Below are 25,483 nucleotides of genomic sequence, written 5' to 3'. Positions count from 1 at the left end.
CCCACTTGCCCCCAGTCCCCACTCACTGGTTCCCAGTTGCCCCCAGACCCCACTCACTGGTTCCCAGTTACCCCAGACCCTGCCCACTGGCTCCCAGTCCCCGCCCACTGGCTCCCAGTACTCCCCAGTCCCTACCCACTGCTTCCCAGTTACTCTGTCCCTGTTCACTGGCTCCCAGTTACCCCCAGACCCCGCTCCCAGTTACTCCCAGTCCCCGCTCCCTGGCTCCCAGTTCCCCCTAGACCCCACACCCAGCCCCCCCAGTCCCCAACCACAGGCTCCCAGTTCGCCCAGTCCCTGCCTACTGCTTCCCAGTTCCCCCAGACCCCGCCCACTGGGGGCCTCCCCATCACCCCCCCCAAAACGACGACTGAGCATGCGCAGGACCCAGCCGCGCACGGATCCAGCCGCTCAGCGCCCTCCCTCTTCCCCCTCCCACTGGCCAATCTCCCTGCCCATCAAAGAAATCTCCCCTTCGATTGGCTGCTTTGAAAGCGCGGCACGCCTTGTGACTGGCGAGGAGACGGGAGGCGGGCACCGCTTGTGTCCCCGCCCTCCCGCTGCCATTGGCGGACGGCGGGGGCCGGCGCGCGGCGATTGGCGGAGCGTTGTGGCGGGCTGGGCGCGGGTTCGAACTGCGCGGGGCCGTTGGCGCCCCTCAGTGCTGCCGCCGCCGCCGCCATGGAGCTCGCGGAGTCCCCGGTGCCGCTCCGGGTGCGTGGGTGCCCCCCCGGGTCCCTCGGAACTCCCCCGGGTCCCTCAGAGCCCCCCCCGGCCTCTCTCAGACCCCTCCCGGGCCCCTCAGAACCCCCCCCGGGCCCCTCAGGGTCCCCCCTCACCCCTTCCCCGGGTCCCCTCAGGGTGTCCCCGGCCTCCCCCCGCCGCTCCATGGCCCCTCACAACCGCCCCCCCCAGGTTCCTCTGGGCCTCCCCCCTCCTGTTAGGGTCCCCCCCGACTCGGAGGCCCCCAGACTCCTGCCCCAAGCTCCCCTACCGTCAGAGCCCTTCCCTAAACTCCCCTTCCGATCTCCCCCCGCCATTCGGAGCCCCCCAAATTCCCCCCCAAGCTACCCACCTGTCAGCCCCCCCAAATTCTTCTCCCCCCCCCAAGGCGCGGAGCTCCCCACACACACACTCTCTTCACATCAGCCCCCCCCCCCCCCCCCCCAAACTCCCCTCCCATCAGGGCCCCCTGGCTTGGAGCCCCCCGGTTTCCCCCTTCTGCCCACCCTCCCCCAGGCTTGGAGCCGTCCAGACCCCCCTCCCATCAGGACCCTCCTGACTCAGAGCCTCCCTAAACTCCCCTCCTATCAGAGACCCCCAAACTCTACTCCCATGGGGTCCCCCCCACGGCTCAGAATCCCCCAGACTCCCCTCTTGCCCCCCGCCACCAGTCCCCGCTGCCCCTCACCCCCTCTCTTCCCCCCCTCAGCCCACCGATGAGAACCCCCGGCTGCCCAAGGGCGATGGCGCCAAGAAGCGGCTCTCGGTGGAGCGCATCTACCAGAAGAAGACGCAGCTGGAGCACATCCTGCTCCGGCCCGACACCTACATCGGCTCCGTGGAGACGGTGACCCAGGTACGGCGGGGCCAGGGACGGCCTCTGAGCCCTCCAAACCCGCAGCGCGGAGCTGAACCGGGGGGCTAAACATTTCTTGTCTTTCTTTTCAGCAAATGTGGGTTTTTGATGAGGACGTGGGCCTGAACTGCAGAGATGTGACCTTTGTGCCTGGCTTGTACAAAATCTTTGATGAGATTCTGGGTAAGAAGATGCTGTTCTTGGGTTGTTGCTCGGCTGTCGAGGTGTTTCTGAACCGACAGAGAAACCAGAGTTAGACTTGAGAACCCATCAAGTGTGCTTTTATCTAGTTGCACTGTTGACCAAGTAACGCCTGTTGTGCGGTTTGTTCAGTGGTGCTCGTGGGGTTTATTGTTTGTCAGTTGTGCTTGGAAATGCTGGATAGTAGTTTCTTGCTGATCTTAATTTCCATTAGCACTGCTAAGTAGTAAGCCGTTCATGGGATGATTGCTTTCAGTATTCCAAACCCGTTTAATTCATCCCCAAATTCCCCTTTTTGTAGCACTTGTAGTACTCTTCTTTTTAACTTGCAAAATAGTTGCATTCCAGTAATTTTTTTTTATTCATCGTACTGAAAACACTTTATATTTTTTTTGTCTTGATTGCTAATGGAATATACTAAAAGTTGTCTTCATCTTCTAGTCAATGCTGCAGACAACAAGCAGAGGGATAAAAACATGTCGTGCATTAAAGTTACGATTGATCCGTAAGTTCTACTTTGTTTTTGTTCAGTGCCTTCCCAACTCGTGTGTGCTTGATTTTCTCACTTGGATACTGCTCTGATAAGTTGATGTAGGTGTTAGAGAGCTCTATGCTGAGGACCCGTTCAAGTTAGATCAAATGTAATTTACCTGTTGTAAAAGCCTTTTCCTTTGTTTTCTTGGCCTGTTACAGAGTGCTTACTTGTGAAGTGACTGCTTTTTGTTGTGTTTTTTTTTTTCTGTTGTGGTCACTTTCACCTTCTCGATGTTCTTATTCTGTCATTGAGAATCACCACACAATTTTTGTGTGGGGATCCATTTCGTAGATGGTATCCGTAGATCTGAGACTGGAGGTTTTTTTTTTTTATTATTGACTTGTCCTCCCTCTGCTGGCTGCTTCTGCACTTGCTGAATAGAAATTTGTTCTTGATGAAATGGTGGCCTTTCCCTAGAGACGTTGTGTGATATTTATTTCATAGCTCAGCCATCTGCAGCCTTAAAAACACACTTTTCCATCCCTCCAGAGAGAATAACACAATCAGTGTATGGAACAATGGCAAAGGCATTCCAGTTGTTGAACACAAAGTGGAAAAGGTCTATGTGCCTGCTCTCATCTTTGGACAGCTACTAACATCCAGTAACTACGATGATGATGAAAAGAAAGTCACAGGTAGGGAGGATGCTACGGTATATGCTAATATTTTTGAGCAGCCTGTTCAATTTCAATTTGTGAACCAGTGTGAGTGAGCTACCAGGTTTCAATAAAGTTACCACTAAGTGGTAACTCGCTGTTTTCCTTAAGAAAATAAAATGAAAAAGGGGGCAGGTCCTGATGCAACATGAAAGTAGACAAGTCCATCAGAGAGAAGTCTCCTTCCTATATTTTTACAGTAATAATGGCACAAACATGGACAACAAGAAAAATTCCCTTTGAAAATTCCCTTTAATCCCAATTAAATACGGGTTTATAGTCGTATACTGGGTTTGTAGGACGTTGTTGTTCATTGGAAGTCATACTTTGCTTGTGCTGAAGTAACTCAACTCTTGTTGGTCTGGAGTTCTTCCAGATGATTTTGAACAAAGGGAACAACACAAGCCTGTTTTCTTCCTAATTCCAGGTGGGCGAAATGGTTATGGAGCCAAACTGTGTAACATATTTAGCACAAAATTTACTGTGGAAACTGCATGTCGCGAATACAAAAAGTTATTCAAGCAGGTATGGACACTTCTCAGTTCAGTACGGTTATACCTGAGTTTTTCCAAATACGGATCTTGAGGTTTTATTCCAAAAAATCTAGGTGGTGTTTACATTCAGTGCACCACAAAAAGAATAAATTTGGCCCATAGCTACTCTACCAGCAATTATAATTCAAACAAATAATGAAAAGATCACACGTAATCAGAATCTAATCTTTAACTAGTGTTGGTGTTATTATTTGAAAGTATTTAAAATTCTTAAATCAGATTGCTGCTTTTAAAAACTAGTCTAGTTACTTCTGTGTGTTAGACTTGCAACTCACAAAGCCTCCTTTTCTCAGACCTGGACAGACAACATGGGAAAGGCTGGTGAAATGAAACTGAAGTATTTTGATGGAGAAGATTACACGTGTGTCACTTTCCAACCTGATCTGTCAAAATTCAAAATGACGATTCTTGATAAAGACATTGTAGCACTAATGTCCCGAAGAGCATATGATATTGCTGGATCCACAAAGGACGTCAAAGTTTTCCTAAACGGAAAGAGGCTGCCTGTAAGTGAGCATTTAAGTGAAACAGTAATGTCTGTATTTCTTGTGCCTTTTAAAGAGTGAGATTTTGCTGAAGCAATTTACACCATTACACACAGTGAAGTGAAAACTTGCATGAATGATTTTTCTACCCGCTTTTCAGGAGGACGTGAAATAGTAGCAATAAGTATTTATAGGAGCTGTTACAAATGGGTTCTCTGCTTTCATCTGTATGCAGGTCAAAGGATTCCGCAGTTATGTGGACCTCTATCTGAAGGACAAAGTAGATGAAACTGGTAATGCACTTAAGGTTATCCATGAGGAAGTAAATTCTCGGTGGGAAGTGTGTTTGACTTTAAGTGAAAAAGGCTTCCAGCAAGTCAGCTTTGTCAACAGTATTGCCACCACAAAGGTAACGCTTGCTTATTTAGTCAAGTTAATGTCATATTCTTCATCACTGGTATTGTTAGCTATTTTCAAATGTACATTTGTTAGTGAAAAACACTTAATTGCTTAATGTGCGAAGACCATGCTTAATGTTTTAAATAGACATGCGTATATTGTTTTCAGTGGAATCACTTCAAGGTCTTTGGTCCCATTTTCCCTTAGGGTGGCAGGCATGTTGATTATGTAGCTGACCAGATTGTGAATAAACTCATTGAAGTTGTGAAAAGGAAGAACAAAAACGGAGTTGGAGTGAAGCCGTTTCAGGTACAGTGTCAGATTTTTCCCAGTGGAAGGCAAAACTAGTATCGTTGCAAATTGTAGCTAGATTAATGTGTTACTACGTTGCTAATATACATTTCCATTGCAAAGATGATATATAGCTAATTACTAATTACAGAAGCCTTATATAGTCCAGTTCAAGCCAACTAATGATATTCTCTGTTGAGCTGAAGTATTTTGTAGTCAGAATCCTGTTAAGTCAGTGTGAATGCACTAAAACTCAATAACTGTTAGATGACATCCCAAATCATATAACATAGCTTGTGAACGTTCATTAGCTGTCCTAAACTCTGTCAAAAGACATCTAGGAAAATTCAAAAACATAGTGATAATTGAATTTGTTCTCCTCACTCCGTGATTCTGACAGGCAAATGTCAGAAGACACAGCCGTTACGGGGAGATGAACCTGTGTAATTTGTACTGCTTGTCTTATTTAACTACAGGTGAAGAACCACATGTGGATATTTGTGAATGCCTTGATTGAAAACCCAACCTTTGACTCTCAGACTAAGGAGAACATGACTCTGCAGGCAAAGAGCTTTGGCTCAACATGTAAACTGAGTGAGAAATTTATCAAGGGTGTAAGTATTGGTATACACGGATAATCCAGGTGTCTGTAAAGCTGCATCTTCTGTTTAGTGTGGCAAATGTATTACTTACAAAGTTATTTCATGAATTAAAGAAAAAGTACGTAACTTATATTCCGACGTGGTTAAAGATTTTCGCACAGTTGATTTTTTTTTTCTTTGGTATTGCAGGCAGTTGGCTGTGGCATTGTTGAAAGTATCCTAAACTGGGTAAAATTTAAAGCTCAGACCCAGCTGAATAAGAAATGTTCAGCTGTGAAACACACGAAGATTAAAGGCGTTCCTAAGCTGGATGATGCCAATGATGCTGGTAAGTGTTTTACATCCTTTATAGCCAGTTCACTCAGAAACAGTTAACATTTGTTAGTTAGACAAATGAAACAATAGTCTCATAAAGACAATGAGAAAATCTCTAATTATAGTTTACCCTCATTTTGTGGTCAGTCCTACATGCAGTGCAACAAAACCTGTATGTTTTAGAAGATGTATATTCTCATGCAATTTGTGGGCGTACAAGCCTTGATTTCATTTCTTAATTGGAAAATTGACTTGATTTTTTTTTTCCAGGCAGCAAGAATTCTATAGATTGTACACTCATTCTGACTGAAGGAGACTCAGCCAAAACATTGGCTGTCTCTGGTCTAGGAGTGGTTGGTAGAGACAAATATGGAGTATTTCCCCTTCGTGGGAAAATACTCAACGTCAGAGAAGCTTCTCATAAGCAGGTTAGTGGGAAAATCTTTATAGTCTGTGCTAGAAGATGTTATATGCTTCATGTAATGCAGTGTGTTTTAACTGAGTCAGTACAGCTGAACACCTGGAACACTCATTCATAGCAGGTAGTCTCTTAAGGGTATGAGTCTAGCCTCACCTTCAGCCTGCCTTGCTGATTAAGCAGGAGTATTGAACATTTGTTTTGTGGACTAGGAAACGTTTGGAATGATCTAGAAATATTTAAGCATTAAGACTTCAGTTTAGAAATAATAAAAGTTTCTAAACAGGAAAAAAGCTGGAAAGGCAGAGCACTGTCAGAAGTATAGGTGCTGGATAATCTTACTTTTTTGAGCTATAGTTTGTCTGAAAGGAAAAGTTTTATTCTGTGTGATCTCTTCCAGATTATGGAAAATGCTGAAATCAACAACATCATCAAAATTGTGGGTTTACAGTATAAAAAGAACTATGAAGATCAAGAATCTTTAAAGACTCTTCGCTATGGAAAGATTATGATTATGACAGATCAGGTTAGGTTCACTAAAATTCAAAATTGAGGGGGAAGAAAAAGCACTAGAATATAGAGGAAAGAAGAAAATGCTACCTTTCTCCCACTGCCACTGTTGTACCTAATTCTCTGCATTCATCTCTCTTTATCATTCTGTGTTTCAGTGGGTCATAACGTGTTATAAGATACAAAACACAACAGATAAAGTAGAGGGGGAGTAGCATCACCAAATTGCTAAATATTGTCTTTCCAGTCTGCTGATACAAGGTCCTTGACAAGTCCTTGATACACTTTTTCACAACAAATGTGCTTTTTTTTTTTTTTCCTTTCTCCTAACTTTCAGTAGTTAAACAGTGCATGGTCACATCTTTGGAAGTGAAAGTTAATAGGGTTAACTAACTGTAACTATAAGATCATCTGTTATTAGTCTAACAACTGACACTTCCATCATGTCCTTGATTAAAGTGACTTTTTTTAAAAAAAACAAAACAGGATCAAGATGGATCTCATATCAAAGGTTTGCTGATTAACTTCATCCATCACAACTGGCCTTCTCTTTTAAGACACAACTTTTTGGAGGAATTTATTACTCCCATCATAAAGGTAAGGGTTGACTAGATGGTAAAGTGAGTAGGAATTCATTGGTCTACATCTACCTCGCATTCCACAGTTAACGTATATTAATTCATTACAGGCCTCTAAAAACAAAGAAGAAATTGCATTCTACAGCATTCCGGAGTTTGAGGAATGGAAAAGCAGTACACAGAACTACAATTCCTGGAAAATCAAGTACTACAAAGGTTTGTAGAAAACAATGTGGTGAAGTCAAATGAACTGACTAAGAGCATTCATGATTCAATTTAGTAAGCCCTGCTTTTGCAGGAAGGGTTTGGACTAGGTAATCTCCAAAGGTCTCTTCCCTCCTAAACTATTCTGATTTACAAATGGATGTGGTGTAGGATCTAAAAGTAAGCAAGCCATAACCTCTAGGTGGATGAAATCTCAAAATCATAGTGCAACTACACTATTGTAGATACAGGTTCCCTGCACCCTTTTAGGTGAGCATGCTTAGCTTTGATGGTTTTTGTTTTCCCCAGTACAGTCCTTGTGTACTGATAATGCTGTAAGCTAAGTACTTACTCCAGAATTACTCTATACTGATAAGCAAGTTGCCAACTGCAGAACAATGGCTGGGTAATGAGAAATCATTTCCAATTTGCAGTTATTAGTTTCAGACATCTTTAGAAGATCCAGTCAGTCTCTAAAAGTGCGACATAAAACTGCTCGATTGTCTTTAATTCTTATACTTTGTGTTACCTTACATCCCATTTAAAGTAACTTCAATGTTAAGTACAGCTATCTTCATGCTGTATTTATATGGTGCATCACAAAAATTAGATGTAGCAACGCCTTTCTTTGAACTGCAACTTAATGTAAGCGAGAAATTAGTAGGATTAACTAGTATTGGCTCTGCAGGTTTGGGTACCAGCACATCAAAGGAAGCTAAGGAATACTTTGCCAATATGGCTAAACATCGAATTGGCTTCAAATATTCCGGTCCTGAAGATGATGCTGCGATCACCCTGGTAACTTACACTTGATTTAATTGCTGACTTACTACCTTTGGTATTCTTCTGCTTAAAGTGCTGTGTGTTTTCTCCTAAAATGCTCTTAGAGGCCTTTGGGCTTGAGATGATCTCTTTGTTACCAAGGCTACGGCTTTAGTCTAACCTGTAGAAGCGAGTCTGTCCACAGACCTCAGGCCAAGAGCACTCTTTCAATGATGGTTTTTAAATATAGCTCAGAACAAACTAATCGCTACAAACAAATTGACATTTTCAGACACAATAGTGAGTATTCCTTTAACATTTTTCTGCATGTTCTGCTGCAGTTTTCTCCACGCCAGACCTTCCTGTTTTCCCCTAGAATTTTTTCTTGCAGAATGGTTCACCGGTGGTTTAAAACAGTCCTCGCTTTTGTGAACTCCTTCACCTTCAGTAGACGTTGACTCTTAAGCATTCTGAGCTATTAAGGAGTGCCAAAAACTAAGCTTTTTTTCCTCAAAAATATTAATAGGGAAAACTACTTTAGTTTTCTGTTATTTTGTTAAAACTTCATAAAGCTAAGCCTAACTACTGTGTCTCAGACCAGTGGAAATGATGTTCTTAATACAGTTAGCTTTGAGAATCTGGTATTGCACTCCTTAGGCTACTAAGTCAGCCTGTTTACCATGTTTTTTCTCCTGGTTAAACTCTTACTGTATGCTTTCCTTTTCCTAAGTGTTCCAATAGGGTACACCAGAGAATGTTCTAGAACTGAGCTATTTTTCATTTTGCTACGTATAGGCCTTTAGTAAGAAGAAAGTAGAAGAGCGAAAGGAGTGGCTGACTAATTTCATGGAGGATAGAAGACAACGGAAGCTCCACGGCCTGCCAGAGGTAAAAGGTTTACGCATACAAAGGAATTTGATTTCCTTTCTCTCCCTGGGGCTGTTCTTGGTTTCATTACAGCATGCTAGAGCTGTACACAGCTTTGAGTCAGTCATTGGGTTATGGGACGGTTAGTTATACTGCTTCAGGATCTTACAGATCAGCTTTTTTTTGTCTCTCATTAGTATAGCCTGGGTCAGTGGTCCAACAGCTCGTTTCATTTTTTAATTTTTCAAATTACTTTATCCGTAGGGAAATGATAACTTGAGCAGGACTGTACAAAGACTTTCTCAGCAAAACAGGCCTGCTTAATGGGAAGCAATGTTTTGTTTTTTTTCATGCTGAGAATGTCATCACTTGAGCTGTGTTTAGCTAGTCGTACAAGGAGCTTCCATTTTAGTGAAACTAGCCAAGTATGAGCTAAGAAACATGTTAGACCTTGTTAAAATTAAGGCAGTCTTGCATCTGTTTTCCTTAGGAATACCTGTATGGGAAAGATACTAATTACTTGACATACAATGACTTCATCAACAAGGAGTTAGTCCTGTTCTCAAACTCGGATAATGAAAGATCAATCCCATCGCTGGTTGATGGTAAGTAATTTCAAGGTAGTGGTTCCATATAGTATATTTCCCCAAGTTTAACAAATGGTGTTTTTTGTCATATCATCAGAATCAGGGTAACTCGTTGAGTTTTCAGGGTCGGTGTTCTAAACTCAACTTCCTCCTGTCCAAGTTTTTTAGTCTTTTGGATTAAATGTCTTGTCTGTTCTGTAGTACGTTATTGCAAAAAATTAACTCTTGTGCAGAATCTTTAGTTCTGTAAGTAATTGTTAGTTTCTAGAGAGCGGAAGCTAAGCGAAATGCCTGTTCTAAACACAAGGTCTTTTTCTGTACAGGTTTGAAGCCAGGTCAAAGAAAAGTTCTGTTCACGTGTTTCAAAAGAAATGATAAGCGGGAGGTGAAGGTTGCTCAGCTGGCTGGTTCTGTAGCTGAGATGTCCTCATACCATCATGGTGAAGTAAGAAAGTGTACTCATTGTGCAAAATGCTTTAAAAAAAAAAAGGCAAAAAAGAGCCCGTATTCCACTTGACAGTTAAGATGCCTCTCCTGCGGAATTAGATTTTTGAGTGTGTAAACACCAGAGCAAAGTGTCTGTATATCATATATCAGTTGGTCTGCTTTTAATTCTTCAATTATTAATTTAACAAGATTGGTCAGTCTGCCTATCTTACCTATACCTTATGGGAGTATGTTTCATTCAAGAAAGCGGAACAAGAAAAACCTGCTTTACTTGCAGTAGGTTTAGGAAGATGTTAAATAAAGCCATGGTAAGGAGAAGTTAAACACTAAAACAAGCTTCCTTTAGGAGTCTGATAGAATCTTTCATCGGAGGTTCCAAGTACGGGCAGATAGCAGTATGCTTAAGGTCATTGGAGTATATTTAGTTATCCAGACTTAAATGGTCTTGGGAGTCAATGGCTGGTAGAATTAAATGACAAATAAACACATTGCTATAGCTTCTTTAAGGCTGGCTTTTCCAAGGTTACCTAATACTTTTTACAAAGCATAGAAATTGTCCACTGCAGCAGGTACACTTGTCTTGGCCAGGAAGAAAGGCAGGAGTTCTTGAAAAAGACAATGGAATATATGGGTAGAGGTTACTGTATTGGCTAAAAGCTGTTCAGGAGCTTTGCTCTTTCTGTCAGTTGCTGCTATTTTAGGTAGTAATAACCAGATGTGTTTTCAGTGAGAATTCCATTCAGTATTCAATAGTCAAATTTATCTCCTATATCAGTTCTGTTCTTGGAGTAAATCTTCCCTTTAATTTTGTCCTTTCAAGGAAGAATTCTGCATTTTTTAACTGTGACCCGTCCTTTATTGCAGGCATCACTGATGATGACTATTATTAACTTAGCTCAGAACTTTGTGGGCAGTAACAACCTCAACTTGCTGCAGCCCATTGGTCAGTTTGGCACAAGGCTGCATGGTGGGAAAGACTCTGCAAGCCCTCGATACATCTTCACAATGCTCAGGTCAGCATTAAAATTTTCTTACTGTCTTAAACATCTTTAGCATGTTACAGGACTCCAGTTAACGGCACTTAAAATAAAATATGAATTAACGTTTTGCCTTTAAATCTCTAAAACTTGGACCACTTGAATGTGAAAGAGTCACAACAAATTTGTGACTCGGATTCTAGATTTAGATCTGTGAATGTGGTTGCCATCCCACAGAAGAGAAAGGTATAGCAGAGAATAAGAAAATGGGAGCAAAAACAAAGGGAGACGTTTACGTAGGATAATAAGAAATGAATTTGATTTGGGAGAGTTAAGTTATAGTAACTTATAGTACAGTGTAACATCTGACTTACATAAAGTACAAACTTAGGGGACCCCACATATTCAGTGGAACCAGCAGATGCTGATGAGATTGCTTAAGATGCACCTCTGCTTCAAGTGTTGCTCTAGAAGCCTAGTTTCCTAACATAGGCGCTGAGGTTGCATGGATAAGTTGGTTGATATGAATAACCCTTATTTATTTGTTTCCTCTAATTTTTGAGGGTGGTTCTTGTGTAACAAGAATTTGGGCTGAATTCTCTTTTCCATTCTAGCCCGCTAGCACGGATGCTGTTCCCACCAATGGATGACAACGTCCTGAAGTTCTTATATGATGACAATCAACGTGTGGAGCCAGAGTGGTACATCCCTATTATTCCAATGGTGCTGATAAATGGGGCAGAAGGGATTGGTACTGGCTGGTCCTGCAAGATCCCCAACTTTGATATCAGGGAAACTGTGAATAATATCCGTCGTCTAATGGATGGAGAAGAGCCATTGCCAATGGTAAGTAACGTATTTCAGCTATGTCTTGCTCATTAATTTATTCAGCACATATTGAAGCATTTGATGCTTCTGTTTTTAAGGACTTGCAAGGACACAAAGCTGAATCTAATGTTCTTTTCCTACTTAGCTTCCTAGTTACAAGAACTTCAAAGGCACAATAGATGAGCTGGGACCTAATCAGTATGTGATAAGTGGTGAAGTGTCTATCCTTGATTCTACAACCATTGAGATCACTGAGCTGCCTGTCAGAACATGGACGCAGGTAATAAATGCTGAATTTGCCTTAGGAATATATATTTTGACCTGTAAAGCAAAAAATGGTGATTTGTAGGTTTTTTGGAGCCCTTAATCTCCATTGAAAACATGGGTCTGACTTGGATTCTTTTCTCAGACTTATAAAGAACAAGTTCTGGAGCCAATGCTGAATGGGACTGAGAAGACACCCCCTCTAATCACAGACTACAAAGAATATCACACAGACACAACGGTGAAGTTTGTAGTGAAGATGAGTGAAGAAAAACTAGCTGAAGCCGAAGCAGTGGGTTTGCATAAGGTCTTCAAACTCCAAACAAATTTGACGTGCAACTCCATGGTATGTAATAGACTGCTGAAGAGAGTTCTCGTTTCAGCTCAAAGACAGCATGTACAGCTGCGTTTGCTGCTTCTAATGAGAATATGCTTTCAGTAACCTATTCACTTTGATTTTTCTGCTACTACTGTTTTTAAATCAGCTTCTAAATATACCTTTAAAGGGTCAACACACAGGCTTGGTAGTGGGCCCAAGATGGTGTGGTTTTGTCTGAAAGAGTCAAAGTGATCTGAAATCACTCATGGAGACCTTTGTTGTGACAAGGACACTGCCACTGAATGTCTGGATTTTGATAGTGTGTGAAGCTTGGTGTAGGATGTTTATCCAAAAGATAGCTTTAAGATTCAAGTAACTTTTGCCCTACTGTGTTTTTAAGAAATTCTAAATTCTAAAATTGTCTCTGCTGCTGTGCTCAGAAGCTGAAGTAATTTCTGAAATAACACTAAGGTTTTATAATTGCTTAATAAGTCCATTGTGCTATCACATCTGGGTTGTGGATGATTTTCAGTGGCTTTGAAAATCAGTTTTATGATCATAACACGTTTGTTCTTTTCATCTAGGTTCTTTTTGACCATGTTGGCTTTCTCAAGAAGTACGAGTCTCCCCAGGATATTCTTAAAGAGTTCTTTGAACTGAGGCTCCGATACTATGGTTTGAGAAAAGAATGGCTTGTTGGAATGCTAAGTGCCGAGTCTGCAAAACTGAGCAACCAGGCTCGTTTCATCCTGGAGAAAATAGATGGAAAAATTGTGATCGGTATGCATTGCTCTCGGTTCTTTGGTTTAGGAAGCTGGTAGAAGAGCTAGGTGCTCCCTTGAGTTCTGTCAGCACCCTCTCAGCCCCAGCCTGGCTCTTCACAAAACACACCACAGCTTATCTTTCTGTTCCAGTAACATGTAAGAGGAAAATGCTTTGCAGAGGTCCTTCGTCTATAGGGCATTATGTACATGTTAATTAAAGTGGGGTGCTCGTACAGCTTTCCTACTGTGTGTTTGATGCTATTATGAAAGTAGAAATATATTTTTTTAATACTTTAGCAAATACTCCTATCTGTTTCTGGCTCAGTAGGAATAAGGGTTAAGTAATAATAGGGTTAGAAAGGGTTTTCCTGTCTGTTTGGGTGTTCTGTTCAAATGCATACTTGAGAGCTCATATCTTTCCTATGTTATCTTTGAACCTCTGCAAAATATTCTGAATCATGTTTGGTGGATTGGGGTTTCAAAGTTAGAAGATACTCAAGCTAGCGGCATCTGAGAATCATGAGCTAGAAAAGAAGCAGATCTTTGTTTCCAGCATTCAAACTTTTCAATCAACTTTTCCACCTCAGTCTAAAAGGCAGTCTGTATTTCACTTGCGTTTATGGAGGACGCAGCTAGACAAAGTGTCATAAGATGCTTTGTGGTTTGTGTCTGAAGGCAGCCCAATGATCCCAACAGTCTGTGTCTGTTTGACTTGACTCAGGAGGAAAAATAATTCCCTTGAAATGCATTTTCTTGGCTTTTTGTAATAAGCAGTTCCAAGGCTGACAGAGCTGGTTTCATTTGTGTTTGTGTCTCATGGTTGATTGCTTGTGATACATTAAAGAGCAAAAAATTCCAGCTGAAGCATTTCCATTGGCTGGGACATTTATAGAATAAATTTCCCAGGTGATGTCTAATGAGGTGCAAGCTATACCGAAGCCTTGGAGTCATATCAGGTTTTTTTCCTCCACCTGCCTGCCTATTATCATAAAAGCATTCTGATACCATCACACTTTGTTTTTTTGAAATTCAAAAACTAAGGGCTAGGGAAATGCATGTATGGAAATGAAGGAGAAAATATTTAAAGTGCTCTGGCAGGTGTTCCTTACAAGTATAGGAGCAATGCCGAGCTAACAAATCACCTGCTAAGTAGGAACTTTTTTGATGTTATTTTAGGCTCTACCACGTCCCACCTCTTGATGAGGAAAGGCTGTGTTAGATTCCTATAAGAGGCTGAGCTGTTACAGCCATAGGATCCAAAATTTTTAAAGCTCCTCTGTCTTTCCTACCAGTGATTTGTAGTGGTTACTAACTGACAATTCTGAAATGTCTGTTCACAGAAAACAAACCCAAGAAGGAATTGATTCAAGTTCTTATCCAAAGAGGCTATGAATCTGATCCAGTGAAGGCTTGGAAGGAATTGCAAAACAAGGTAATATGTCCGTTGTCCTCTAAATTGATCTGGACTGTCCCCTGCCTCTGAAGTTTCAGAATTCATAGAAAGAAGGTTGGGTTGTGGTAGCAGCTGAGGCTTTCAGAAGCTATAACTTCACCTGCATCCATTTCTGAATTGTCCTAGAAGAGTCTACTACACCATAACCACATGGAGCACCTGCGATGCAATGAGATTTAATCAGTAGCCCTACCATTGTACGTAGCTATATTTGCTGACAATGCTTGTTTTAAATTCACATTCAGGAAGAAGAAGAAGAAGAAGAGGATGAGAGCGACAAAGAATCAGCTGCAGCTACCGGACCAGATTTCAACTATCTACTGAATATGCCCCTCTGGTATTTGACTAAAGAGAAGAAAGATGAGCTCTGTAAGCAGAGAGATAACAAAGTATGTTCCTTCCTTTTCTTATAAAAGTACATTATATTTTTATGATGGATTAAACTATGTGACTCATTCTCAACTATGATTCACTTTAGGAAAGGGAGCTGGAAAACCTGAAGTGCAAGAGTCCCACTGACCTGTGGAAAGAAGACCTTGCTGCCTTCGTTGAAGAACTTGATGTATGCCAATGTTCAGTGTGGTCTTATCAGCAACTTTAGAGTGTTATACTGCAAAGGCTGTGTTGGTTGTTTGTTTTTTTTTTTTCCAGTAGTACATTGTTTCTTCTGTATTCTGATGGTTGTGTTGCTTTATGCTTAATTCTGCAGGCAGTAGAAGCCAAGCAAATGCAGGATGAGATGGCAGGGCTACCTGGCAAATCTTTAAAGGTAAAAGGAGGGAAAACGAAGGTGAAGAAGGCACAGCTGCCAGAAGTAATGCCATCATCTCATGGTGTGAGGGTTGTTCCTCGGATAACTGCAGAAATGAAGGCGGAGGCAGAGAAGAGAATTAAAAAGAAAATAAAGGTAAAAAGTTCCAAACACTTAATCTTTTATTACATCCTCTTCGATACGGAAGGCAGTCCTAAAGAAAGACAAGTTTTTCTTGGTTGAACTTGTCCTGGTGAAGCAATTATTGTCTGCTTTCTGGGAGAGGAACAGAATTTTAGGATATGGGGGACACTGAAAATGGATGTTTGTCAGTCTAAAGGACAGCAGATTCACTAACATATCGGGAGATGGCTTAAAGGGAAATCTCTTGGCAGCAGCATATATTGCTGTCAGATGGGCTGGAGAGATGGCTTAGAAATGAAGAAGCAGACACAAGTAAGGTTCTAGGTGTTTGGGGGATTTTATAAATCCTTTAGCAGGCAGGAAGTACAGCTAGTAATTCTCTACTCTAGAACAGCCTTTGCGTTTCTCATAATGCTTTCAGCCACTTGATGCCATTATTCTTGTTATCATGGAGATGAAGATTTAATTCTTTTACAGGGCTACTTGAAATTATGCCATTCGGCCATTTGCAACCTAGAAAATGAAAATATCCCTACACCTGTTTTGACCTGTAAGCCAGACATATTGCTCCTTTCCTACAGATGGTTCCATCCAACAGTTTTTTCCGATTAATTTGCCTTGTTGATTTAACCCACCCTGTTTAAATTCTGCATCCTCAACACACCCTAGAGCCTTGTGGGCTGTCAGCACACAAAGGCGATACCAAAGCGCACTCAGGTGTGGGGACAAAGTTCCTGTTTTTGTTAATGTTGGATTTTGTGTTTTCAGTCACTTGATCTGGGGTTTGATTGTGTCTGATTTACTTGGCCATAATCTATTTTACACGCAGTTTGTTTCACAAACTCAGACTTCTTGTACTGCTAACTTTTGTACATCTAAAATAAGCTGCTCCTTTCTGCATTACTCTCTACACCTCTTCAAATTGTGTGAGCTAACTCACTACCTATTTGATATCTGCTTTTTATCTTCAGAGTGAAAAAAATGAATTAGATGAGAATCAAGAAGGAAACTCATCAGGGGATAAGGAGTCTTCAAGCCTTAGGCAAAGAATAGCGCAGAAGCGTAATGTTGAAAAAGGTAAATACTTTTTAGTGTTATTCCATCAGTGGAAAGTGAGGGGAAAGGTTGTCAGTTTGGTTATCTGACCTCTTCCTGAAGCGGGGAGTGACATCTAGGACTGGTACGTTTGGAAAAACTAGGTGAGAAACAAAGTGATTCTGGATAACAGTCAGGCTGGTGACACGATTATTGTTTTTCTTTGACGTTTAAGCCAGAATCCTCGGAATTTATTGATATATTTCTAAGCTGAGCTTGAGCTACTGGGCCTGAAGCACATACGGAAGTCTGCTGGTTCATCTGGCCTCCCAATATTTTTCAGGTACTAAGAGACAGTCCACTCTGCCGTTTAAGCCAGTAAAGAAAATGAAGAAACGAAACCCTTGGTCTGACTCAGGGTCTGATTCAGAGTCTGATGATTTTGAAGTGCCTCCTCAAAGAGAGAGAGTGGTTCGCCAGGCAGCAGGTGAGTGAGGACACAAATGCAGAAGAGGGGCGGTCTGTGGAGGAGAAAATTGAACAGACTGTTTAGAGAGCTCCCAGAGTCTGAGATCTCAGCCAAAAATCACTTTTAAAGGCTTATTTTACTCTATGTAACAACTAAGTACTTCTACTGTTTGAGCAGATTTTCGCAATGATATTTCAAGGAAAAGCAGAAATGGACAAGTAGAGAAAATCAGGTTATTGATTTTAATTATGCAACTGTCTTAGCAAATCAAACGTGCTGTTGGTAAGTGTGCCCAGAACACACTTGCAACTTGGAGTCTTTTCAGCGTCAGTCTCAATATCCACTTGTTTTCATTTGGATCTCTATTTTAAATAACTGCATCTAAAATATTGGAAAGGAAACTAAGCTGAATATTACCAACTATGTAAAATGATACATCTGTGTTGTCTCATCAGCCAAAGTCAAGACCATGATCAGTTCGGACTCAGATACAAATCTCACCAGCTCAGATGAGGAGTCTGAATTTCAGAGGCACGATGAAGGCAACACTGAATCAGATACGAACTCAAAAGAGAAACCTGCTCCCAAGCCCCAAGCTGCCCCTAAGTGAGTATTTCTCCACATAATTGCTGGAAATTAGTTGTGCTTGCAGTGTTAATGTTATGTAGTAATGGTTCTTTTTCTTCAATGCACCTGTTTAGTGCATCATAAGTTAAAAAATACTTGGGGTTTTGCATTCTAGGGAAACCAGTGAAAAAACAGCTAAAGCTTCCAAGCAAAAGTCAGTACAAGGTGCTATCTCTGGTGAGTACAAACCCTTCTAAGCCTTGTTGATTTTCCTAAAACCCTATGAGAGTACACTGGATGCTCCAACCAGTGCTTAACGCTGACAGAGGCAGATCTTAGTCATGTTATGCAAAGAACTTTGATGCTGGGGTGCAAGCCCATTTTACTGGACAAGGCTTTTTGTCTGGTTCTGACTTGAATTTGTGATTAATCCAGTTTTAATAGTTGTTACAAAATTGCACGCAGTTATTCTGCTCTAATGTTATAGCCAGACAGAATAGATAATTTAACTATTTCAGACTTGCTTTCTTCTTTCTCTGTTCAGTCCAAGTCCGAGATATTGCTGATGAGAATGCGAGTCAAGCTCCTGCAGGTCCTTCTGTCTCCATACCTCGCAGTAAGGCTGTACCTAAAAAACCTGCTGCAGCTAAGAAGGCCAGTGCTGCTAAGGGTAAGGAGAAGCTGAGTCTTTCAGAGCTATGTAATCATTTAAAGGTATTTTTTAGATAGCTCTTATTCCTGTGAGAAACAACTCAAAGTGGTATCTCTAGGCATTTAGAGGACTGGATAGATTGAGTTTTAATTTCAGAGTTGATCTGAGGTTTGTGGTAAAGGCTGCCTAATTGTTGTCACTTTTAAAGAAGCTTGTTTCCAAACATGTCATGTTATAGTTCATCTCGGACATGTTTGAAAGGTGTGAGCTCTAGTTTGGGAACAGGAAAAGTAAATGCTTCCTTTAGTGCTATGTAATACTTGGCAGAAATAATCTGAGTGGAATTTGCCCTGCTGTCAACATTCTCCATGTCTTTTAGGGAAGAAAGCTACCTGGCAGCTTGCTTTCCAGGAAGAAGGAAAGCTTCTTTGGGGTAGTTTGGTCCATTTAGTGCTGGTTCAGACTCTAGTCAAGGGCATTTGAGTCAGGTTTTGTAAACTTAGACACCTAGAGTCTTTGACAGACTTCGAAAGCTGTTTTGCATGTTCCGTTACTAGCTGGTTTTGATCGCAGCAGTAAAGCAGTACGTTACTTCACAGCAAAATAGCTGCTTTTTCCACTTCTGAATTCAGAGAAAGCCTGTTGTCATTCAGAAGTGGCTTGTTCATTTCATCTTGGTTTGGAGACACCTCAAGATGCTGTTAAAAATGTCAAAATACGGATAAGAAAACTCAACAAATAACTGTTTAGTATAGATGGTAAATACAGTCCTTCCCTGCGCAAAAGTGTTGACGGCGTAAGACTGGTTACACAGCCGTGAGGTGTCAGAATTTCCAGGTCCGAAATGGTCTGTATATTGCATTGGGTACACTTTAATTTGATCCTCTAAATGTAGCAGAGCTAAGGAAGGAGATAAACAACCTCATCTCTCATAATCTTGGTAAATAGTTCTTTCTAGAAAATGATGCTTCAAAATGAGATGACCTGCGTGCTGACCTTGCAGCGTAGCGCAGAGCCGTATTTGTGTTGGAAGGAAGATGTGTGCACGAGAAGAGAAGCAGCAAAACAAAAGTTTAAACGCGGAATTCTGTTTCAGATAACCAGCCGTCCATCATGGATATTCTAGCCAAGAAAAAGGCTGTGCCAAAATCCAGCAAGACAGCAGTGAAGGAGGAATCTCTGGATTCTGATGCTAGAGCAGCAGATGCCAAGAAGCCTGGTCCAACCAAGGGGCGGAAAGTTATCAAAAGGCAGCCGAGTTCCTCAGATTTGGATTCAGATTTTGATTCAAAGCCTTCCAAATCAGTTGCAGCAAAGGTTTGTACTCTACCACAGGGTAGTGCCAAGGGGGTACAAGAGTCTGGTGTCAGTTATTCTGGCAGAAAAATTGTGGTGGAAGTAAAACCTCCAGTGCAACGCCCCTTTTCCTTACTGGATGGGGGGAGATGGGTAAGAAAGGGAGGGAAGTCAGGCAGAAATACTTGTCCCAGATTGTTGGTTTGATCTCATCAGTCTGAACACCAGCCCTACCTGTGACACGGAGGTGTGTTTTATGCTAATTGAATGTTAACCTGTTTATGCTCAGGTTCATGAGTCACTTCTCAACTATGCTTTCCCTCCAGAAATCCAAGCAGGGAGACGGTGATAGCCATACTGCTGAACTAACCGCTCGCGCAGACAGTCCCACAGAAGCCTCACCCCGTGCCAGGCGAGGACGTCTCAAGAAGCCTGTCAAATACTTGGAGTCATCTGATGAAGATATGTTTTGAATTTTTATGAAGATTTTGAACTATTGATCTATGAAGTTGCTTTCAGCAGAGCCCTTAACAAGCTCTTGCCAAAGAACATCTCAGACTAGGAAATCTTTTTCAATGAATTTAAGCTTGTCTAAAAATGTTTAATACAAGTGAATACAGATCTATTTTTTTTTTAGGTTTTAAAAAATTCAGACTTGTTTAAATAGGAACACCCATCCCCCTTTCTCACAGTGATGTGCCCAGCCAGTGCTGATGTGCTTCCCTTTTACCCATTAGCTAGCTGGAAGGTCTGGGTGAAATCTTTTGACTCTTTGTGGTCATTTTAATATCAAGGCAGATGTTTGTATATTTCAAGTCCTATCAATTACGCTTGCCTAGATTACTTCCTCTTTAGATATCTTAGAAATTAATATGATAACTTTTTTAACTTCACAAACACAGAGACTTAACTGTGAGGTGCAGGTATATAGAACTCCATGCTAGTGTTTTTCTTAAAGTCTTTTATGTCTGTGCAAGCCCCTGTTGCTCAACTTCTGCCATGCTGAGTTTTTAGCCTTTGCTTTTTTTCAGCTCAGATTTGGTAACGGAGGTTTGTGCAGACTTGTCTCCACGCTGTGCTCAGTGCTGGCAGTTTTATCTTCTGCCCTGCTGCCAAAATCCCTGTGTTCAGCTAGTTCAGCCCAGAGGTCATCCTTAGGTAAGAGGCGCTGGTGCCTGCCAAGGTCTTGTGCCATTAGCGGGTGTCTCTTGAGGTGCCAGCTGTTGGTGAGGAAGGGAGCTCAGCAGCGGCTGGAGAGGCAACTCTTTGTCATCCGGGAGTCTTTGATGAAGGCAAGCAGGCTGGTTATTCCAACGCACACGTTGGAAAGCAGCAGGTTCCCCTGCCCTGGGCTCCTCTGCTGCTGTACTTGGCACTACAACAGGCTGCGGCGCAGAGCGGCCACTCTGCAGCAGGAAGCTTCTCCTGCCACCTCCTTCCTGGGCACGAAGGGCTTCCCCTTAGCACCTCTGAGTGCAGTCCCCTGCCTGGTGGGGCCTTTTTTTCACCTCGGTGCCCTCGGGTGTGGAAGGTGTCCAGCACTTGTCTTCCTCAGCAGAAGCTGGGGGGGAATCATCTTCCTCTTCCCCTCAAATGTATTTCACTGGCGTAGAGCTGGTCCTCATTTCTTTCTCTCCGAGCCATTTCTATGGCACTGTTTATTTCTTGACAGTGTAAATATTTTCTGTGTTTGTCGTTAAGCTGTCCTTTTAACTATTTACGTAATAAAAAATTTTTTTACTCAAGCTTTGTTCAATAAAAGGAGTTGTCCATTCCTGTCTGTTCTCCCAGCCCTGAGCTGTCCCTGTCCATGGGGCAGGGTGTGCTGGTGGAGCAGAGGGCTGGGGGTGAGCTCAGGTCCGGGTGTACCTTTTGGTACCCAGAGGTGCTGGTGTCAGAATCGTTTGGGTTGGAAAAAGCACTTTGTGGGGTTGTCGTGCCCCAAGGGCAGGACTCGCCACTTGTCATTAAACCTCATCCACTGGTTCAACAGCCAGAGGGGAATGGGTCCGGCCTTCCCTGCTCCCTCTGCAGCACCCTCCTGCCCCTGAGCACATCAGCACCTGCACCTAACCTCGCCTCATCGGCAAATCTGGAGTCCTGCTGTCACCCACAGCCAGGAGCTGCACGCAATGCGTGGCTCTGACCAGAAACGAGGTGAGGGAGGTGCTGAGGAGCTGCAGCGTGGCCTTGTCCCCAGCGGGACGGTGCCGTGCTGCTGCCAACCCCTGCGGCAGGGCAGGTGGTGATGGTGCGCTCGGATTGTGGCAGGCACCACTTCTGCTTCCCCCTGGGGTGCCTGCGGGGAGCTGCTGCTTCTGCTCCCCGGGTGCTGCCGGCTGGAAGCCCCTCGTCCAGGCACCCTACGGGAGCAGGGCCAGGGGTCTCCCCCCCTCACCTTTCCTGCTGCACCCTGCCAAGGGCGATGCCCCCGGCAGGCTCAGGTGCTGCCCAGGCTCCTTCCAGCCCGTCCCTCAGCGGGATGCTGCGGCTTTGCAAAGCCTCTGACCACCGCCTCGGCTCTGCAGCTGAGGTTTTTCAAGTGAAAAATTCGTGGCAGTGCCCAAGTGGCAGGGCCGGGGCTCAGCAACAGAGCCCGAGTGCCGCAGGTTCTGCTCCTGGGAGGTGCCGGTGCTGCCGCAGGTGAGCCCGGGCTGAAGTTTCGGAAACGCTCGGTGCTCCAGAGCTGTTTTTTGCTCTCGAGGGCTGTCCTCGCTCCGAACAGGCTCTCTGGGTGGGAGCACGAGCACGGCAGGATTTACAGCCCCCCCTCCATGCCATGCACCCCCAGTGGGCTCTGTTCCAGCTGAGGCTGGCTGTGGGCACACGGCTCAGCGCCTCGCGTGCGTTCTGCCACGGCGGGTGGGGAGGAAGCAGGCGCTGGGTGCTTTGCGGTGAGCAGTCGCTTGCGCCCTGTGAGGTGGGGACGAGGGCTCCAAATCCACCAGCGGAGAGCACGGCCACGGCCTCATGCGGCCCGGCAGAAAGTAGCATCCGCAACGGTCCCCGCAGCGGGAGGAGTCGGGGTCACTAACGAAGCCGGGGGAAACGAGCTGTGCTGCCTCTGCATCGCCAGCAGGCTGGCAGCCCTGCAGCACTCGTGCACCTGGCTCAGCTGCCTGGGACCCTCAAGCCCTCCTGGGGTCCCTGGGTCCCACTCGTCCGTGCTCAGCACCCTGAGAGCATCGTGCACAAGGCTGAAATAGGGGCTCTGTGGGGCTGCCATCACGCAGGTCACCGGTGGTGGCTCCTGGGCTGGCACCAAGGGACTAGGGACCATGTGCCGTGCCGCCCGCATCGCCCCACATCCCACACAGGTGATTTATGGACCAAGGGGGTGCTGCTGGTGCAGGAGCAGCCGCCAAACCCGGAGCCCTCCCCGTCTCCACCAGCCACCGAGCAGCCGCTGGGCGCGGGGCACCATCGATGCCACCGAGGTGCTTTGCTGGAACCCAGTCAAGTGTGGAAAGCGCTGTCAGATTTTCCACTGCCGGGCTCTGGAGAGCGTCTCCGGCGCGTCCCCGCCGAGGGGCTGTGCTATTTACGGCTCCTTGCTGCAAGGATCGGGCGCACAGCAAACGGCGAGGCTGCGGCCGGGCAGCTCGGGGCTGTCTCTGTAGCTGCTCCCGTAACCCTGGCATCACCCCAAATGTGTATAGAGAGCACGTGCACAAATCTTGTTGTGCAGCATCGTGTCTGTGCCGGGACGGGCTCCGTTGCAAAATGTCCTTTTTGGGGTGGGGAGGAGGGTCCGGGGATGCTGTGTACAGGACTCTGCAGTCACCAACCCACCATAGGGCACCCCCAAGGGGCGAGGGGGTCCCCAGGGTGATGTGCATCAGCCTGGGCTCTGCTGCTCTCGCTGGAAGTGGAAACTGAGGTGCAGGGGAAGGATGTGGCTGCCCCCTGGGCATGGCAGCAACTGGCCCAGCTGCTGCACCCTGGCCTGGGTGGGGGGCTTTTTTTGGGGGGGTGCTCATTGCAGCAAATTGGCACCTTGGCATTTGGGGTGCCCAAAGCACAGGGGATTTTCTGCCTGGAGGAAGCCACTGCCCCCCGCACCGTGCTGCACCCCAGGCAGCTGCCGTCCACCTTTTGTCCTTGGGGGCCCCCCCCGCCAGCAGAACCGAGCCCTTCCCTCCCCTCCGGGCGCCCCTGCGGCCGCTCTGTCTCTTTAAAAGGACTCCAGGCGTGGCTGCGGGGCTGTCATCCTGTCCCCGCTGGACCAGGGACCGGACAGCCCCGGACAGCCGCGCTGGCACGCTGTGGGCGAGCGGGGACCGCAGCCACCACGGGGACCGCAGCCTCCGCAGGTACCAGGGCTGACCCCGTTGGGTTGGTTGGAGCGGGGGGGGGGGGTTCACAGAAAGAGGGGGGGGACAAGGGATGGGGACCCCCATAGTCCTGACCCTACTGGTGTCCTTGGCCCCATTGCCGTGGGAGCGAGCAAAAGCGTGGGGACATTTGTGACACGAGTGGGCTGGCACCGGCCGAGCGCCCTGCTGAGGGCTGGAGGCTCGATGGTGCCTTCAGGGAGGGCGGTGAGCCCCCCTCCCCGGGGGGGAGGCTGCGTGCCCGCTGGGGTCCGTCCCCATGGGCACGGTGCCCCCCTTTCCTTTCCCCGGTGCTGACCCCGGTCCCGCAGCGCGGCCATGGGCGAGTGGGGCTTCCTGAGCTCGCTGCTGGACGCGGTGCAGGAGCACTCGCCCATGGTGGGCCGCTTCTGGCTGGTGGTGATGCTCCTCTTCCGCATCCTGGTCCTGGCCACCGTGGGCAGCGACGTCTTTGAGGACGAGCAGGAGGAGTTCGTCTGCAACACGCAGCAGCCGGGCTGCAAGCCGGTGTGCTACGACGCCGCCTTCCCCATCTCCCACTACCGCTTCCTCGTCTTCCACGTCGTCGTGCTCTCGGCGCCCGCCGCCCTCTTCGTCATCTTCGCCGTGCACCAAGCGGCCAAGCCGGGGCTCGGGGGTCCCCCGGGGCAGCGCGCCCGCCGCCTGCAGGCTTTCTACGTGGGCAGCGTGGTGGCGCGCATCGCGGCCGAGCTGGCCTTCCTGCTGGGGCAGGCGCTGCTCTACGGCTTCAGGGTGCAGCCCCTCTTCGTCTGCCGCAGCCGGCCCTGCCCGCACCGCGTCGACTGCTTCGTCTCCCGCCCCACCGAGAAAACCGTCTTCATCCACTTCTACTTCGTGGTGGGCCTGGTGTCGGCGCTGCTCAGCCTGGCCGAGCTCGCCCACCTCCTGCGCAAGAGCCGCGCGCCCCGAGCCGCCTGCTGCCCCCGGCCAGGGGAGCGGGCACCGGCCCCCGGGCAGCCGGCGGGGGCGGCGGAGGAGCCGTGCCCCCCGCCGCGAGGAGCCCTGGCCGTGTAGCCGGGGGCCGCCATCGCTGGCACGAGTTGAGGCCGTTCTCAGCCCGGCCTCGTTGCGCTCTCCGGGGAGGTGAGACGGGGGGGGGAAACGGCCGCGCCGTGCCCCGGTGCCCCCCCGGTTCCTGTTGTGGGCGGCGGATGGGCCTCACCCGGCGGCTGCTGGAAAGAATAACGGACAAAAAGGAAAACAAACAGGTCCTATCCCCGCGCGGTGGCGGGGACACCCCCTGCTGACCCCCCCCCCCCCCCCAATATCCCAAACTCCTGCTCCGGCCACATGCCACGAGCATGCTGGGGCTGGCCCCTGGCACTGGGGCGGGGGGGACACCACGGCTTTGTGGGTGCTGGTGGGACCCCCAAAGGCCTTCCCCAGCCCAAATTTTGGGGGCAGCCAGAGCCAGGGAGGGCAGACGGCCCCACTCTACCCCGAAGCGAGGCCACATCAGGACTGTGCCCCCCTCCCTGTCCCCATACCCCCCCCCCCGGTACCCCCGCAGCAAGAACGAGCCGGGCGCTAGAATAAATAAACTTTATTCTGGAGCCAGTCCCCCCCCATCCCCACGTCCTCCCCGTGCCGGCCGGGCCGGGCCCCGCTCCCTCCGGGTG

The 25,483-nt window shown here is 46.2% G+C and overlaps 2 protein-coding genes across 3 annotated transcripts; both read left to right on the top strand.

Annotated features, from left to right (window-relative positions):
- The first annotated feature begins 471 nt into the window (after positions 1-471).
- Positions 472-21,254, top strand: TOP2A (DNA topoisomerase II alpha). Its single transcript, XM_083809116.1, has 35 exons — positions 472-714; positions 1,433-1,579; positions 1,672-1,762; positions 2,222-2,285; positions 2,805-2,950; positions 3,399-3,496; positions 3,819-4,031; positions 4,246-4,419; positions 4,617-4,718; positions 5,177-5,314; positions 5,492-5,630; positions 5,888-6,045; positions 6,436-6,561; positions 7,032-7,142; positions 7,234-7,339; positions 8,016-8,125; positions 8,885-8,977; positions 9,447-9,561; positions 9,867-9,988; positions 10,855-11,003; positions 11,582-11,813; positions 11,941-12,075; positions 12,205-12,405; positions 12,963-13,158; positions 14,483-14,574; positions 14,841-14,984; positions 15,074-15,157; positions 15,305-15,502; positions 16,462-16,567; positions 16,869-17,012; positions 17,450-17,600; positions 17,737-17,798; positions 18,106-18,231; positions 19,310-19,530; positions 19,836-21,254. The coding sequence occupies exons 1-35, from the start codon at positions 682-684 to the stop codon at positions 19,980-19,982; spliced, it is 4,674 nt and encodes a 1,557-aa protein (XP_083665242.1). The 5' UTR covers positions 472-681; the 3' UTR covers positions 19,983-21,254.
- Positions 21,255-21,386: 132 nt separating this feature from the next.
- On the top strand, positions 21,387-25,477 carry GJD3 (gap junction protein delta 3). Of its 2 annotated transcripts, none has more exons than XM_083809202.1 (2): positions 21,387-23,822; positions 24,287-25,477. In XM_083809202.1, exons 1-2 carry the CDS (start codon positions 23,422-23,424, stop codon positions 24,876-24,878), a joined length of 993 nt encoding a protein of 330 aa, XP_083665328.1. In that variant the 5' UTR covers positions 21,387-23,421; the 3' UTR covers positions 24,879-25,477. The 2 variants fall into 2 exon arrangements, with proteins under 2 accessions (XP_083665328.1, XP_083665327.1); XM_083809201.1 differs by having other exon boundaries at positions 24,155-25,477.
- The last annotated feature ends 6 nt before the right edge of the window (positions 25,478-25,483 follow it).

Source organism: Anser anser, assembly GCF_964211835.1.
Source record: "Anser anser genome assembly, chromosome: 23".
Lineage (NCBI taxonomy): Eukaryota > Metazoa > Chordata > Aves > Anseriformes > Anatidae > Anser > Anser anser.
The sequence above is the reverse complement of the archived record's forward strand: the minus strand, read 5'-3'. Positions and strand labels throughout refer to the sequence as shown.

Coding starts and splice junctions, on each gene's coding strand:
- TOP2A (XM_083809116.1), top strand. CDS start 682: ATGGAGCTCGCGGAGTCCCCGGTGCCGCTCCGG. Junction 6,046..6,435: donor GAGAAGCTTCTCATAAGCAG/GTTAGTGGGAAA, acceptor GATCTCTTCCAG/ATTATGGAAAATGCTGAAAT. Junction 15,158..15,304: donor CCTTCGTTGAAGAACTTGAT/GTATGCCAATGT, acceptor TTAATTCTGCAG/GCAGTAGAAGCCAAGCAAAT.
- GJD3 (XM_083809201.1), top strand. CDS start 23,422: ATGGCAGCAACTGGCCCAGCTGCTGCACCCTGGCCTGGGTGGGGGGCT. Junction 23,823..24,154: donor GGGGACCGCAGCCTCCGCAG/GTACCAGGGCTG, acceptor CCGGTCCCGCAG/CGCGGCCATGGGCGAGTGGG.